The sequence below is a fragment of the Callorhinus ursinus genome, unplaced genomic scaffold (assembly GCF_003265705.2).
Source record: "Callorhinus ursinus isolate GAN/ISIS: 27379988/994484 unplaced genomic scaffold, GSC_fseal_2.0 scaffold29, whole genome shotgun sequence".
NCBI classification, from domain to species: Eukaryota; Metazoa; Chordata; class Mammalia; order Carnivora; family Otariidae; genus Callorhinus; species Callorhinus ursinus.
Window position 1 is genome coordinate 13,017,982 of NW_027397091.1, and position 15,785 is coordinate 13,033,766.

Consider the following 15,785-nt stretch of genomic DNA (forward strand, 5'->3'; position numbering starts at 1 on the left):
ATCAGCAAGGTCATATGATACATGTCTTTCTCTGATTGACTTATTTCACTCGGCATAACACCGTCCAGTTCTATCCACATCATTGCAAATGGCAAGATCTCATTCCTTTTGATGGCTGCATAATATTCCATTGTGCATATATACCACTTCTTCTTTATCCATTCATCTGTCGATGGACATCTTGGCTCTTTCCACAGTTTGGCTATTGTGGACATTGCTGCTGTAGACATAGGGGTGCACGTACCCCTTCGGATCCCTACATTTGTATCTTTGTGGTAAATACCCATTAGTGCAATTGCTGGATCGTATGGTAGCTCTATTTTCAGCTGTTTGAGGAACCTCCATAATGTTTTCCAGAGTGGATGCACCAACCTGCATTCCCACCAACAGTGTAGGAGGGTTCCCCTTTCTCCACATCCCTGCCACCATCTGTCGTTTCCTGACTTGTTCATTTTAGCCATTCTGACTGGTGTGAGGTGGTATCTCATTGACGTTTTGATTTGGATTTCCCTGATGCTGAGTGATGTTGAGCACTTTTTCATGTGTCTGTTGGCCATTTGGATGTCTTCTTTGGAAAAATGTCTGTTCCTGTCTTCTGCCCATTTCTTGATTGGATTATTTGTTCTTTAGTTGTTGAGTTTGAGAAGTTCTTTATAGATTTTGGATACTAGCCCTTTATCTGATATGTCATTTGCAAATATTTTCTCCCATTCTGTCGGTTGTCTTTTGGTTTTATGGACTGTTTCTTTTGCTGTGCAAAAGATTTTATCTTGATGAAATCCCAATAGTTCATTTCTGCCCTTCCTTCCCTTGCCTTCGTCGATGTTTCTAGGAAGAAGTTGCTGCGGCTGAGGTCAAAGTGGTTGCTGCCTGTGTTCTCCTTTAGGATTTTGATGGACTCCTGTCTCATATTTAGGTCTTTCAACCATTTGGAGTCTATTTTTGTGTGTGGTGTAAGGAAAAGGTCCAGGTTCATGCTTCTGCATGGGGCTGTCCAATTTTCCCAACACCATTTGTTGAAGAGACTGTCTTTTCTCCATTGGACATTCTTTCCTGCTTTGTCAAAGATTCGTTGACCATAGAGTTGACGGTCCATTTCTGGGCTCTCTATTCTGTTCCATTGGTCTATGTGTCTGTTTTTTGTGCCAGTACCATACTGTCTTGATGATGAGCGCTTTGTAATAGAGCTGGAAGTCCAGACTTGTGATGCCACCAGCTTTGCTTTTCTTTTTCAACATTCCTCTGGCTATTCGGGGTCTTTTGTGGTTCCATACAAATTTTAGAATTATTTGTTCCATTTATTTGAAAAAACTGGATGGTATTTTGATGGGGATTGCATTGAATGTGTACATTGCTCTACATAGCATGGACATCTACACAATATTTGTTCTTCCAATCCATGAGCATGGGACATTTTTCCATTTCTTTGTGTCTTCCTCAATTTCTTTCATGAGTATTTTATAGTTTTCTGAGTACACATCCTTTGCCTCTTTGGTTAGATTTATTCCTAGGTATCTTATGGTTTTGGGTGCAATTGTAAATTGGATCGACTGCTTGATTTGATTCTCTTCTGTCTTGTTGTTGGTGTATAGGAATGCCACTGATTTCTGTGCATTGATTTTATATCCTGCTACTTGACTGAATTCCTGTATGAGTTCTAGCAGTTTTGGGGTGCAGTCTTTTGGGTTTTCCACATAGAGTATCATATCATCTGCAAAGAGTGAGAGTTTGACTTCTTCTTTGCCGATTTGGATGCCTTTGATTTCTTTTTGTTGTCTGATGGCTGTGGCTAGGACTTCTAATACTATGTTGAATAGCAGTGGTGATAGTGGACACACATGCCACGTTCCTGACCTTAGGGGGAAAGCTCTCAGCTTTTCTCCATTGAGAATGATATTCGCTGTAGGTTTTTCATAGATGGCTTTTATGATATTGAGGTATGTACCTTCTATCCCTATACTCTGAAGTTTTTTATCAAGAAAGGATGCTGTACTTTGTCAAATGCTTTTTCTGCATCTATTAAGAGGATCATATGATTCTTGTTCTTTCTTTTGTTAATGTATTATATCACGTTGATTGATTTGCGGATGTTGAACCAACCTTGCATCCCAGGAATAAATCCCACTTGGTCATGGTGAATAAGCCTTTTAATGTACTGTTGGATCCTATTGGCTAGGATTTTGGTGAGAATTTTTGCATCCATGTTCATCAAGGATATTGGTCTGTAATTCTCCTTTTTGATGAGATCTTTGTCTGGTTTTGGGATCAAGGTAATGCTGGCCTCATAAAATGAGTTTGGAAGTTTTCCTTCCATTTCTATTTTTTGAAACAGTTTCAGGAGAATAGGTATTAATTCTTCTTGAAATGTTTGATAGAATTCCCCTGGGAAGCCATCTGACCCTGGGCTTTTGTTTGTTGGGAGATTTTTGATGACTGCTTCAATTTCCTTAGTGGTTATAGGTCTGTTCAGGTTTTCTATTTCTTCCTGGTTCAATTTTGGTAGTTGATATATCTCTAGGAATGCACCCATTTCGTCCAGGTTATCGAATTTGCTGGCATAGAGTTGCTCATAATATGTTCTTAAAATTGTTTGTATGTCTTTGGTGTTGGTTGTGATCTCTCCTCTTTCATTCATGATTTTGTTGATTTGGGTCATTTCTCTTTTCTTTTTGATAAGTCTGGCCAGGGGTTTATCAATCTTGTTAATTCTTTCAAAGAACCAGCTCCTAGTGTCATTGATCTGTTCTACTGTTCTTTTGGTTTCTAGTTCATTGATTTCTGCTCTGATCTTTATGATTTCTCTTCTCCTGCTGGGTTTAGGCTGTATTTGCTGTTTTTTCTCTAGCTCCTTTAGGTGTAGGGTTAGGTTGTGTATTTGAGACCTTTCTTGTTTCTTGAGAAAGGCTTGTATTGCTATATACTTTCCTCTGAGGACTGCCTTTGCTGCATCCCAAAGATTTTGAACTGTTGTGTTTTCATTTTCATTGGTTTCCAAGAATTTTTTTAATTCTTCTTTAATTTCCTGGTTGACCCATTCATTCTTTAGTAGGATGCTCTTTAGCCTCCATGTATTTGAGTTCTTTCCAACTTTCCTCTTGTGATTGAGTTCTGGTTTCAAAGCATTGTGCTCTGAAAATATGCAGGGAATAATCCCAATCTTTTGGTACTGGTTGAGACCTGATTTGTGACCTAGGATGTGATCAATTCTGGAGAATGTTCCCTGGGCACTAGAGAAGAATGTGTATTCCGTTGCCTTGGGATGGAATGTTCTGAATATGTCTGTGAAGTCCATTTGGTCCAGTGTGTCATGTAAAGTCTTTATTTCCTTGTTGATCTTTTGCTTAGATGATCTGTCCATTTCAGTCAGGGGGTGTTAAGTCCCCCACTATTATTGTATTGTTGTCGATGTGTTTCTTTGCTTTTGTTATTAATTGCTTTATAGAATTGGCTGCTCCCATGTTAAGGGCATAGATATTTACAATTGCTAACAATTGTAAATTGTTCTTCTTGTTGGATAGACCCTTTAAGTAGGATATAGTGTCCTTCTTCATCTCTTATTACAGTCTTTGTTTTAAAATCTAATTTGTCTGATAGAAGGATTGCCACCCCAACTTTCTTTTGGTGTCCATTCGCATGGTAAATGGTTTTCCACCCCCTCACTTTCAATCTTGGCGTGTCTTTGGGTCTAAAATGAGTCTCTTGCAGACAGCATATTGATGGGTCCTGTTTTTTCATCCAGTCTGATAGCCTGTGTCTTTTGATTAGGGCATTTAGCTCATTTACATTCAGGGTAACTATTGAAAGGTATGAATTTAGTGCCATTGTATTGCCTGTAAGGTGACTGTTACTGTATATTGTCTGTGTTCCTTTCTGATCTATGCTGCTTTTAGGCTCTCTCTTTGCTTAGAGGACCCCTTTCAATATTTCCTGGAGGGCTGGTTTCGTGTTTGCAAATTCCTTTAGTTTTTGTTTGTCCTGGAAGCTTTTTTATCTCTCCTTCTATTTTCAATGACAGCCTAGTTGGTTATAGTATTCTTGCCTGCATATTTTTCTCGTTTAGTACTCTGAAGATATCTTGCCAGTCCTTTCTGGCCTGCCAGGTCTCTGTGGATAGGTCTGTTGCCAGTCTAATGTTTCTACCATTGTAGGTTACATATCTCTTCTCCTGAGCTGCTTTCAGGATTTTCTCTTTGTCTCTGAGACTCGTAAGTTTTACTATTAGATGTCGGGGTGTTGACCTATTTTTATTGATTTTGAGAGGGGTTCCCTGTGCCTCCTAGATTTTGATGGCTGTTTCCTTCCCCACATTAGGGAAGTTCTCTGCTACAATTTGCTCCAATATACCTTTTGCCCTCTCTCTCTTTCTTCCTCTTCTGGGATCCCAATTATTCTAATGATGTTTCATCTTATCATATCGCTTATCTCTCGAATTCTGCCCTCGTGGTCCAGTAGTTGTTTCTCTCTCTTTTTCTCAGCCTCTTTATTTTCCATCACTTGGTCTTCTATATTGCTGATTCTCTCTTCTGCCTCATTTATCCTAGCAGTTAGTGCCCCCATTTTTTATTGCACCTCATTAATAGCCTTTTTGATTTTGATTTAGTTAGATTTCAATTCTTTTATTTCTCCAGAAAGCGTTTCTCTAATAACTTCCACGCTTTTTTCAAGTCCAGTTAGTATCTTTAGCGTCATGATTCTGAACTCTAGGTCCGACATCGTACTAATGTCCATACTGAGTGGGTCCCTGGCAAATGGTACTACCTCTTGTTCTTTTTGCTGAGGTGATTTTTTTCATTTCTTCATTTTGTCCAGAGGAGACTTCCAGTAAGTGGTCGCTTCTCTGTTCAGTGAGTTGTTGCTACTCTCTTCTTCGATCTCCTGTTGAGTTCGTAGGTGTTCAGAATGGTTTGATCCCTATTCAGCTGAATTCCTGAGACCAGACGAAATCCAGGTCTCCTACTCCTCTGCCATCTTGCTCCACCCTCCTATTTTTAATTTTTTGAGGAACCTCCACACTGTTTTCCAAAGTGGCTGTACCAACTTGCATTCCCACCAACAGTATAAGAGGGTTCCCCTTTCTCCACAACCTCTCCAACATTTGTTGTTTCTTGCCTTGTCAATTTTTGTCATTCTAACTGGTATAAGGTGGTATCTTAATGTGGCTTTGATTTGAATTTCCCTGATGGCTAATGATGATGAATATTTTTTCATGTGTCTGTTAGCTATTTGTATGTCTTCTTTGGTGAAGTGTCTGTTCATGTCTTCTGCCCATTTATTGACTTGATTATTTGTTTTTTGGGTGTTGAGTTTGAGAAGTTCTTTTTACAGATCTTGGATATCAGCCCTTTGTCAGTAGTGTCATTTGCAAATATCTTCTCCCATTCTGTGGGTTGCCTCTTTGTTTTATTGACTGCTTCCTTTGCTGTGCAGAAGCTTTTTATCTTGATGAAGTCCCAAAAGTTCATTTTTGCTTTTGTTTCTCTTGCCTTTGGGGACGTGTCTTGAACAAAGTTGCTGTGGCCGATGTCGAAGAGGTCACTGCCTATGTTCTTTAGGATTTTGATTGATTCCTGTCTCCCATTGAAGTCTTTCATCCATTTTGAGTTTATCTTTGTTTATGGTGTAAGAGAATGGTTGAGTTTCATTCTTCTGTATATAGCTGTCCAATTTTCCCAGCACCATTTATTAAAGAGACTGTCTTTTTTCCGTTGCATATTTTTCCTCCTTTGTCAAAGATTATTTGACCATAGAGTTGATGAATATGGATTCCAAAATTCTCAACAAAATCCTAGCTTATGTAATCCAACAATACATTAAAAGGATCATCCACCACGACCAAGTGGGATTTATCCCCGGGATGCAAGCGTGGTTCAACATTCGCAAATCAATCAATGTGATAGAACACATTAATCAGAGGAGAGAGAAGAACCATATGGTCTTCTCGATTGATGCAGAAAAAGCATTTGACAAAACACACCATCCTTTCCTGATTAAAACTCTTCAGAGTATAGGGACAGAGAGAACATTCCTCAATTTCATAAAATCCTTCTATGAAAAACCCACGGCGAATATCATTCTCAATGGGGAAAAGCTGAGAGCCTTTCCCTTAAGATCAGGAACACGACAAGGATGCCCATTCCCGCCACTATTGTTCAACATAACACTAGAAGTCCTAACAACAGCAATCAGACAACAAAAAGAAACAAAAGGTATTCAAATTGGCAAAGAAGAAGACAAACTCTCTCTCTTCACAGATGACATGATACTTTATGTGGAAAACCCAAAAGACTCTAACTCCAAATTACTAGAACTCATACAGCAATTCAGTAATATGGCAGGATACAAAATCAATGCACAGAAATCAGTTGCTTCCTTATACACTAACAATATACCTGTGGAAAGAGAAATTAGAGAATCGATTCCATTTACAATAGCACCAAAAACCATAAGATACCTTAGAATAAACCTAACCAAAGAGGTAAAGGATCTATACTCTAGGAACTTCAGAACACTCATGAAAGAAATTGAAGGAGACACAAAAAGATGGAAAAACATTCCACGCTCATGGATCGGAAGAATAAACATTGTTAAAATGTCTATGCTGCCCATAGCAATCTATACCTTCAATGCCATCCTGATCAACATTCCAATGGCATTTTTCAAAGTGCTGGAACAAACAATCATAAAATTTGTATGGAATCAGAAAAAACCCTGAATCGCCAAGGAAATGTTGAAAAAGAAAAACAAAGCTGGGGGCATCATGTTGCCTGATTTCAAGCTATATTACAAAGCCGTGATCACCAAGACAGCATGGTACTGGCACAAAAACAGACACATAGACCAATGGAAGAGAATAGAGAGCCCAGATATGGAGCCTCAACTCTATGGTTAAATTATAAATTAAAGTATCCATTGACTCAATCCCAGGGTTGAGTTGGGGAGGGGAATACTCTGGGAGAAGCTTCTGAATTGACCCACTTGAAAAGCAAGGGAACTAGAGTACTTATATGCAAATCCTGGCAGTCACTTGTGAAAGGCTGCCCTCCTAGGGGTGTTAATTCCCTGATATTTCTCCAGTGGCTTCCAGCAGCCCAGAGAAAGCCCTCGGGCAGAGACCCAGGGGCTGGTGGCTGGAAGTCAAGCTGGCAAGCACTGAAGTGTCAAGGAACAAGGGGGTGTAGGCAGGGCACCCACATCTGCCAGAAATGCACTGCAGCCCTTCCTTCCCCCTAGCTAATTCTAACTCACCCTTTAGGATTCAACTGAAACATCACCTCTTCTGGAAATCCTTCATAGACCTTCTCTCTGATTTAGCTGCTTCTTGTCTGTTTCCCAGTGAAACCTTTGCCTACCTGCATCAGAGAATCTGTTACTTCCTCTTCTGATTGCTGCTTCCACTTCTTTGTGAGCTTTTTGAGGGAATAGAATGTCAACTTTATCTTCAAGGTCTTCCATCGTTCTGACATGTGATGTTGGTCAATAAATGGTTAAGTAGTAAAAGGAGTAATAATAATGACACCATAACACTAATAGCCGGTATTTATTGAATGCTCATTCCGTGTATGCACTTTACATGTATTACATATTACCAGCTCTAGAAAGTTAGTACTTTTGTTATCCCTATTTCTCAAATAAGAAAGCTGAGGTTATAGGTTTACATAATTTGCCCACGATTGCACAGCTATATATGGTTTGGCCTGATCTGAATCTGGATCCTGGGTATACTCTTAACCACTATATGGAAAAATGAATGAAAATGAATGAATAAATGGATAATAATATTGAGTCTGATCCTTCAACACCTGGGAACATTCTAGGGATGATGCTATCAGTATAGTCTATATAGTCCCTGGAAGCAGCTATCCCTCCCCTGACATCTTTTGTAATGGCACTGACTGCTCTATTATATGTTCAAATGCATCTGCATGTCTTACTTTCCTTACTAATGATAAATTTCTAGACAACTGCATAATCTGATATTTTCTATTTCCCCAGACATAAAGCCACACATACAAAAGGTTACCAATGAGTGTTTGCCACATGGACAAATGGATACATGGTTGACAAGCAAAGGGATCTTTGACTCTTCCTCTATCTTTCCCTGGAAACTGTGGAGACTTTTTTTCATCCCACTCTGAGATTCCAGAAAGTCTGTTGTCAGAGAGATGGCTCTGGATATTTTAGATGGCTCTGAAAAATAAAATTTTGTTTAAATATATTAAGTTCAGGGAAGAATCTGTGAAGAGTTTACTTTGTAACATTTTGGTAATCATTTGATTAGAAAATTATATTTCTAAGAGAAAGACATTCTTTCTCCCAAAATTCTATTCATAGAAAAAAATGAAAGAAAGAAATTATATAGAAAATCACTACTGTTTCTAACGATTTGAATGGAAGAAAATTTACTTCTTGAAAAATTAACCATGGCCATCAAGAATTATTTCCTAAAACTTCAAATTAAATGCATTTTTCATTCCCAGTGCCTGGTATATCTATAATCTTCATTTATAATTAGCACTTTGAAGAGTGTCACATTGAATAAATTTGGCTAAGAAATTACTAAATTTAAAGCATATATCTGAGAGGAAATTACAAATTCTTACTGAGTCCTCATTGTTTGCAAATCATCACATAGATCCATGCTGTCCTGGTATGTAAGAGATAGATAGGAAATACAAACACAAGAATTCTCTAATTTGACTAAAATATCAGAGAAAATTAAAAATAAAACCTCAAAAATTTTATTCCACAGAAATTTCTTTATATATTTTAGTGTATAAAATTAATTGCATTACATACCAGGGAATACAAAGGAACATAAGACATAGTCTTTAACTTTGCAGAATTTGTGATCTAGAGATGGGCATCTGCCAGACAGATATGTTAACAAATAGACTTATGATTTGGTGGTAATAATAACTAATTTATAGCACTTAATATTTCAGTAGCTGTCCCTAGTGCTTTATGTAACATTATCTCATTTAATCCTTGCAACAACTCTATGTAGGAGGCATTATTATCCCACTTTATAGCTGATGAACCTAAAACTCAGAACTGTTTGGTAACTTTTCCAAGGTCACATGCCTAATGAATGGGTGGGTGGAGGAGCTGTCTGCAGACCTCAGCCCAAAGGTCCTTAAAGTTGATATTCAGAAGGCGTTAAAAATAAGGTACACTGAAGAGAAGACTATTCATTCAAACTTGGATGGAGCAGATGTTATGGTGCCTCAGTTTGGCCTTGAAGGATGAGTGTGAACAGAGATGGAGAAGGCATTGCTTCCAGGACTGAGGTGGGTAGAGGAAACTAGCAGAGATCTTAGAAAACAGAATTAAGTGGTGTGTGGGTGAAGGTGGTAGCATGAGTGGAACAGAGGAGGGGAAACCAAGGCAAGTGGGCAGAACCAGATACTGCTGGCCTTGAGTGTAACCCCCAAAGAGTCTAAGACCTTTCTCATTAGGCAAACAGGAGTCACAGAACAGTTGTGAACCAAATTAGAGCTGTATTTGAAGATTGATTTGGCAGCTATATGTAAAAGGAGTTGGAATCAGGAGTGGGAAAAAGAGAAGAGCAGGTTAAGAAAGCACAAAATAGGGAAGTCTGAATTTGAGTTGTAGTGATGTGAATAGAAAGGAAAAAACATGGAAAGAAGACAGGATTCGGACTGCCTGGATGTGAGCAACAGTGAAGGAGAAGAGATGACAACATTTCAAGAGTTCAAAAAGCAACTGTGTCATCCAGAGCGCAGAGGACACATGGGTCCTTGCCCAATTACAGGGGTTTCACTGGGATGAGGGGAATTAAATGGAAATGATAGGACTGGGGTGGGTTGGGAGAGGGGCAGTTGAACTTCCATGGTTAAAGATTTGGATTTGCAGGTATGGCAAACCAGCACTTTTCACTGTGCAGTGCAGAGATTGGACACAGTGTCAGCCAACAGCCAAATGGCGAGCTCCACATTTCTAGATACTTCAGGCGAGGGTGCATCTTTTCCATGGATGCAAAAAGTGCGACATTTAAAGTGTGTTTTATTTTTTGTCCTTTTGAAATGACCGAAGTGACTGTGCATAACTTTAAAAGCAAAACAAATTATCGCATATATAGTTTTGTTAGACAGATATAACAATTTTTAAAAGGAAATGTAAACCCTAGATGTTAAAATTGTGCTCTAATTCTATTTACATTACATTACACTAATTTAGCATAATAATACAAGATAATAGAAATGCATGATCTACTACTCTTTTCTACTCAGTGTTTTCTTGCCTTTGAATTTTTATTAGATTGGAGAATTCTGGGGTTTCTAGCTTTCATATGAATTTTTCTTTGTCTTTTCCCTTTTTTTAATAGATGATAATAATGAAGAAGAAGGTGTTGACATGAAAGAAGATTCAGGTATTAAATTAATGATTTTATTCATAGAGCACAGAAAAAAACCATTGTGTTGTTTATGTATGCCTCACATTTTTTCAAAGAAAAACATAATAAGGTTAATAAAACAGGTGAAGGGGATTAAGAGTACATTTACCCTGATGAGTGCTGAGTACCATATGGAATTGTTGAATCACTATATTGTACACCTGAAACGAATATAACACTGCATGTTAACTATACTGGCATGAAAAGACAAAAAAATAGAAATGTACACTCAAGGTCATAAAATAAGAAAGTAGTTGTGCTAACTCTTACAGCTAATACAATCAGCATATTTAAGCAGTAAACTTTCAGCTTTCTGAAAGCTGAGGTAAAAATGGAACCTGATGTTATAACGAATAGAGCTGTGTAGCAAATCACCCCAAAGCTTAGTGATTAAAGCATCTGCTTATTATGCTCATATATTCTGTGGCTCAGGAATTCAGACAGCGTAGCAGGGCTGACTTGATCCTGCTGCTCTACAAGGTCTAAGGCCTCATCAAGAAGCCTCAATGGCTGGGGGCCTGGAATCCTGTGAAGATCTGTTCACTCAATGTCTGGCCAGCGATTGATATCGGCTCTTGGACTCTCAGCTGAGACCACAGCTGGGGCAGTTTTCTGAAACATCTATTCATGGCCTTTGTCTATAACCTGGGCTTCCTCTCAGCATGGCAGCCAGTCTCCAGAGAGAGCAAAGTGAGCCAGCAGGAGCTGTAAACTTTTTAAGCTTCAGCCTCAGGAGTCCCACAGAATGACTTCCACAGAACTCTTTTTGGAACAGTCATTAAGAAGCCTGCCCAGGCTCATGGGGAAAGAAAATAGTCTCAGTCTCCTGATGGGGAGCAGTGAGGTTTTGTAGAGGCACATGGGACCTGAAAACTTGCCATGGCCATCTTTGGTACATATATTTGGTGCATATGATATATTTTTCTCACTATCAGAAATTAAGATGTGTGCCTACTCCTCAAGAAAGACCAGTGTTTGATGAGGGAAATCTAATGATCACAAACATTGGATCTGGCCTAAGGGGGCCACTCAGTATGTGCTTGTTAATGAATGCATGAATCAATAGGGCCTGAATTCAATCCTAGCTCCTCCATTTATGGACTTGGGGCAAAAGTTTTCTCTATGGGCCTCAGGGTATACCTCTGGGGCCAATAACTCTTACCATACAGTCTTGTTTGGGAATTAAATGAGATATCATACCTGAAATGTTTCTTGGACCTTAGTAAACACTAAATTATCCCTTTCTTTCTCCTCTAGATATTGGAAGGGTATAGAACTTAATTCCATAGTATAAGAACTCCATGTTCCCCATTTTGGCAACCACACTGTTCTAGGCATGAAATGGGGCCAAGTTTCAAAATTAAAATCGATATCTCAGAGGTCCTAATTTTGTGTGTCCTGCTGTTCAATGCCAGAATGCCATCCATTATTCACCAACAACCTCAATCTGAGCACCTCCATTAATGGAGAGCAATTTAAATTCTGAGGTAAACGATCTCTGTTAGTCGAGGTTTGGTTAAAATGGTCCTTTCTCCTGGTTAAGTTAAAGTCTTTCTCCCTCCCTTGATCTCCCACTATCTTTGTGGAAAGACACCAACAGGTCTTTTCTTCATAACAGCTCACTGGAGCAATGACCATAACTCCTGTCTAGCTTCCAGCTTCTTCTCTGGTCCAAACATGCCTGAGTCCTATGGTTCCCTTGGTCTCCCCAGGGCAGTGGATTCGGAGGGCAGGAGAAGTCAAGGGAGGATCTACAACCCAGGAGCAGGAAACTGCTGTAATAACAGTTGTCCGTTCCCTGCCTGTATATCCTTGGTACCTGCTTGTCGCTTCATAATATCAACAGCAGTCTAAGGAAAGTTCTTGTGACCCTCAGCTGAGTGTTGTTTGCTGATGAGGAAAGCAAACTAAAAGTGCCAGGGAGTTAATTTGTCTGGAGTAGCCCTCAGCCAACAATGGGCAAGAGTTGGTGGACCCAAGCAGGACACCTATGAGGCAGGTTATGTTTCAGCGCTGTCCAGTAGAAATAGGATGGGAGCCTCAAATGGGAGCCTCCTGTTTAACTTCAGATTTTCTAGTAATCACATCAGAAAAAGTAAAGAGAAACAAATGAAATTAATTTAATACTATTTTATGTAATATATCCAAAGTATTATCATTTCAAAAAGTAATCAATATAAAAATTATATGAGCCTGATATTTTACATTCTCTTTTTTCCATACTGAGTTTTTGAAATGTGTGTGTGTTTTACATTCATGTCTCAATTCAGACTAGACACACTTCATGTATCTATTGGCAAAGTGTGGTCAACGAGATTCTGTATCATCACCCAGAGGTCCCCAGTGGAACTTGCTCACACCCAGTATTGGCTGCTTTCCCTTTCCTGTTTCCCTTCCCTACTTCCCTCTGGCACTTTCTGGGATAATTTCTTAAATGAAGTATTTGCACTCAAACCCTTGTCTCAGCGTCTTCTGAGAAAATCCAACCTGAGACAAGGACTCTGCTTGCCTTTTGTAAAACATAAAGCCCAAGGTGAAATTTCAATTGGAATATCCATTCCCATGACCATGAGAGATGTCTTATTGCTTAAAAGAACCATATGTTGAAAAAAGACTTTAAGCGGTCACCCCACCTTGGATTAAATTCCATGAATTTAATGTCAATTTTTGCTGTTCTCCTTTATCCTGCTCACGTGAAGTATCCTTGGAATATCCTTCAGCTGTTGGGAGTACTGCCCTTTTATCCGGCCAGTTTAAGGACCTTATCTTGCTAAGGATCATTTGCCTAAGTGCCATAAGTACACATTTCTAGGCAGGGGGCGTTGACTTCTTAATGAGATGCAGCTAGCTTTCCATACCACTGAGTGATTTTAAGAAAATCATTATTAATGCTAATGCAGAGCCCACAAGGTTGGAGTCAGCATATGAGGTTTAGGGGACTTTAATTGGATCATCAGTTCTGATCTTAGTCTTATCAGGTTTCCTGGGGGTTTTGTGTCCAGCAGCTTGATGCAGCTGTTAAAGTCATACTCAATGGCCCAAAGATGCTAAGTCACTAGGCCAGAATGGCCTTGGGAAACTGCTCTCCATTTCCTAATATCGGAGTGCTGAAATCATGGGGGATTTCTGTGCAGAATGGTTCCATGATGTGTCACTGGCCTTGCCAGACATTGGTGAGGAGGCTGGCTTCAGTTCAGATCTCATACTCGGGCATGTTGGTCTCGAAGACGGGTCTCCAACCAGACCATTAAGTGCTGCCTGTCTTCTGCCCAGTGTTGCCTGTATTGCAAGTAGAAATGCTGGAGGGATTTTTATGAATGCAGCTGACATTAGTGAAAGGCTACTTGGGAGAAATAAATGCTAGTGAATGATAGTGAATAACAATCTGAATACCAAAAACCAGTAAGGTTCTGGTAAACCGACTCTCTGGGTGAAGGGAACCCCCCATTGGGGGAGTTTACATATTTCATTATTGTAAATACACCCACTGTGGTGGTGTTGAAGCTACCAAACATGAGATCAATGAAAGCGGGAGTTGAGGAGAGAGGTATAGTCAGTTGGCTCACGTCAGCCCCAGCACACGTCTGCTGAACCAGATTTTAATCAGGATGTACCTTGTGCCAGTCAACATACATGAAGTCATTCAAGATATGCAACAACCCTAGGAGGCAAGGATTGTTACTACACAAGGCTTAAGAGGAATTAGCTCCTGGCTTAAGTAGGAGAGCTGTTAAGTGTGTCTGACCCCAAAGCTCACACCCTTGTACTCCAGCTCCAGACTCTAAAAGCAAGTAGAGGCAGGAGCATCTCAGGTGGTGTGAGACAAGTTCATCCTCAAGGTGAGGCTCTGCCCCCATGGGGAATGACAGAGACAGACTGGCTTAAATGCTTAGGATTCTCTTAAAGTCCTTTATCAGTTTCTTTAATCCTAGCATAGAAAAGGTTTCCCCATGTCCTTCCATTCCTGAGACCATGCATTGTTGAAATGGACACCAACCCGGGACAGAAAATCAATAGCCACCTATGGCAGTTCAGCTACGTGACAGTGAGGAGCACAGTTGAGTTCTTCAGGCGGCAAAGCTATGCTCAGGGCAAAGCTCCAGGTCCCCACCTTCTGCCGGAAAGAGAGGTAACATAGATAATGTGATATGCTGCCAAGGAGAAGTATGGGGTGCTTTGGAGGAATGTTCCTTCAGCTTCTCCAGACCAAGAGGGAGCATTGTTTCTGCTGAACCACAAGTAGAAATCTGGGCACAGAAGCCATGTGTATCAGTGACTTTCATTTGAATGCCTCCATGTCTGTTACAAAATGATACTAATGTCATAGATGATTATTGATAATTAACATGTATCCATGCCCACCGACTACCCAAGGAGGGCCCTGTCACTTTTTAAAAAATGAAGTACTAGTCCTTTTTGGGTATTTACCTCAAAACATGGACAAATAGAGACAAATAGATGTCTTTCAGAGATGTCTCACCCATTCCCCAAGAATTCCTATTCAGGTTGGAAAATCAGATTCATTATCAAAAACTCACTTTCAGGAAATGCTGGTTTGGGGTTGAATCCCCAGCATTGGAAGCGCTCCTCTTAGTCCCTGTTGCAGATGATGCATTTCAGAGGCATCTTCCAGAGAGTCTTAGAGTTTCCTTCCAGGGAGATCATAAGTGTTGCTTTGCCCATTTTATGCATCCTTTTGAGCACAGCATCTGTGCTCAGTGAGCTATTCCAAGCATCTCATTTCTGGTTTTGCTGAACCCATTCTGAAGGGTCAATTTCCATCTCACACCTGGTGACAGAAGTTTGGGGGAGTTGCTAATGTAATCATTGGTGGAATTTTTCACCCTGGCCATGGTAACGATCTTAGATGTGACTTACTTGCAACCACAGAAAGCCTAACTTAGTGCCCAAAAACCTTTGTAGTTTTTAATAGCACATCTATCAAATGCAATTTTTTGTTCTGTTCCTTTTTTAATAAATGGGAAAAGAAAAATGAGTCGCCATAGCACTGTCGTGTAATTTTAGAATCCTGGCATAAGGCGACAGCTGCTAAGAGAGTAAGAATTAGGCATGAGCCCCATTATATCTTGGCCTTAAAGAAAGGCCTGGGTATGGGGGGAAAGAAAATGGAGTTGGAAATGAAATTCTCAACACACTACTAGGTACCAGGGACACAAGAGAGTTTAGGAAAGACAAATGTCCTTTTCTCAAGTAACTTACATTCTAGGAGGTGGGATGGGGAAGGGAGACATACAATAAAGAAAGAAGAGGACAAAATAACTTCAGATACACCAAGTGATGTATTTGAGAGAGATTTCCCTTGCAGGCACCCTTCGTGTTAGGAATTAGCAGAGGACCTTTCTTGGGAGCT

At 39.8% G+C, this 15,785-nt stretch overlaps 1 protein-coding gene across 2 annotated transcripts in view; it reads left to right on the forward strand.

Moving 5' to 3' along the window:
- Window positions 1-15,785, forward strand: part of MACROD2 (mono-ADP ribosylhydrolase 2) — a 2,080,661-nt gene that overhangs the window by 1,908,594 nt on the left and 156,282 nt on the right. For both annotated transcript variants that reach the window (XM_073878419.1, XM_073878420.1), the window contains exon 10: window positions 10,346-10,390. In XM_073878419.1, coding sequence (XP_073734520.1) covers window positions 10,346-10,390 — 45 coding nt within the window. The remainder of the gene's footprint in view (window positions 1-10,345; window positions 10,391-15,785) is intronic.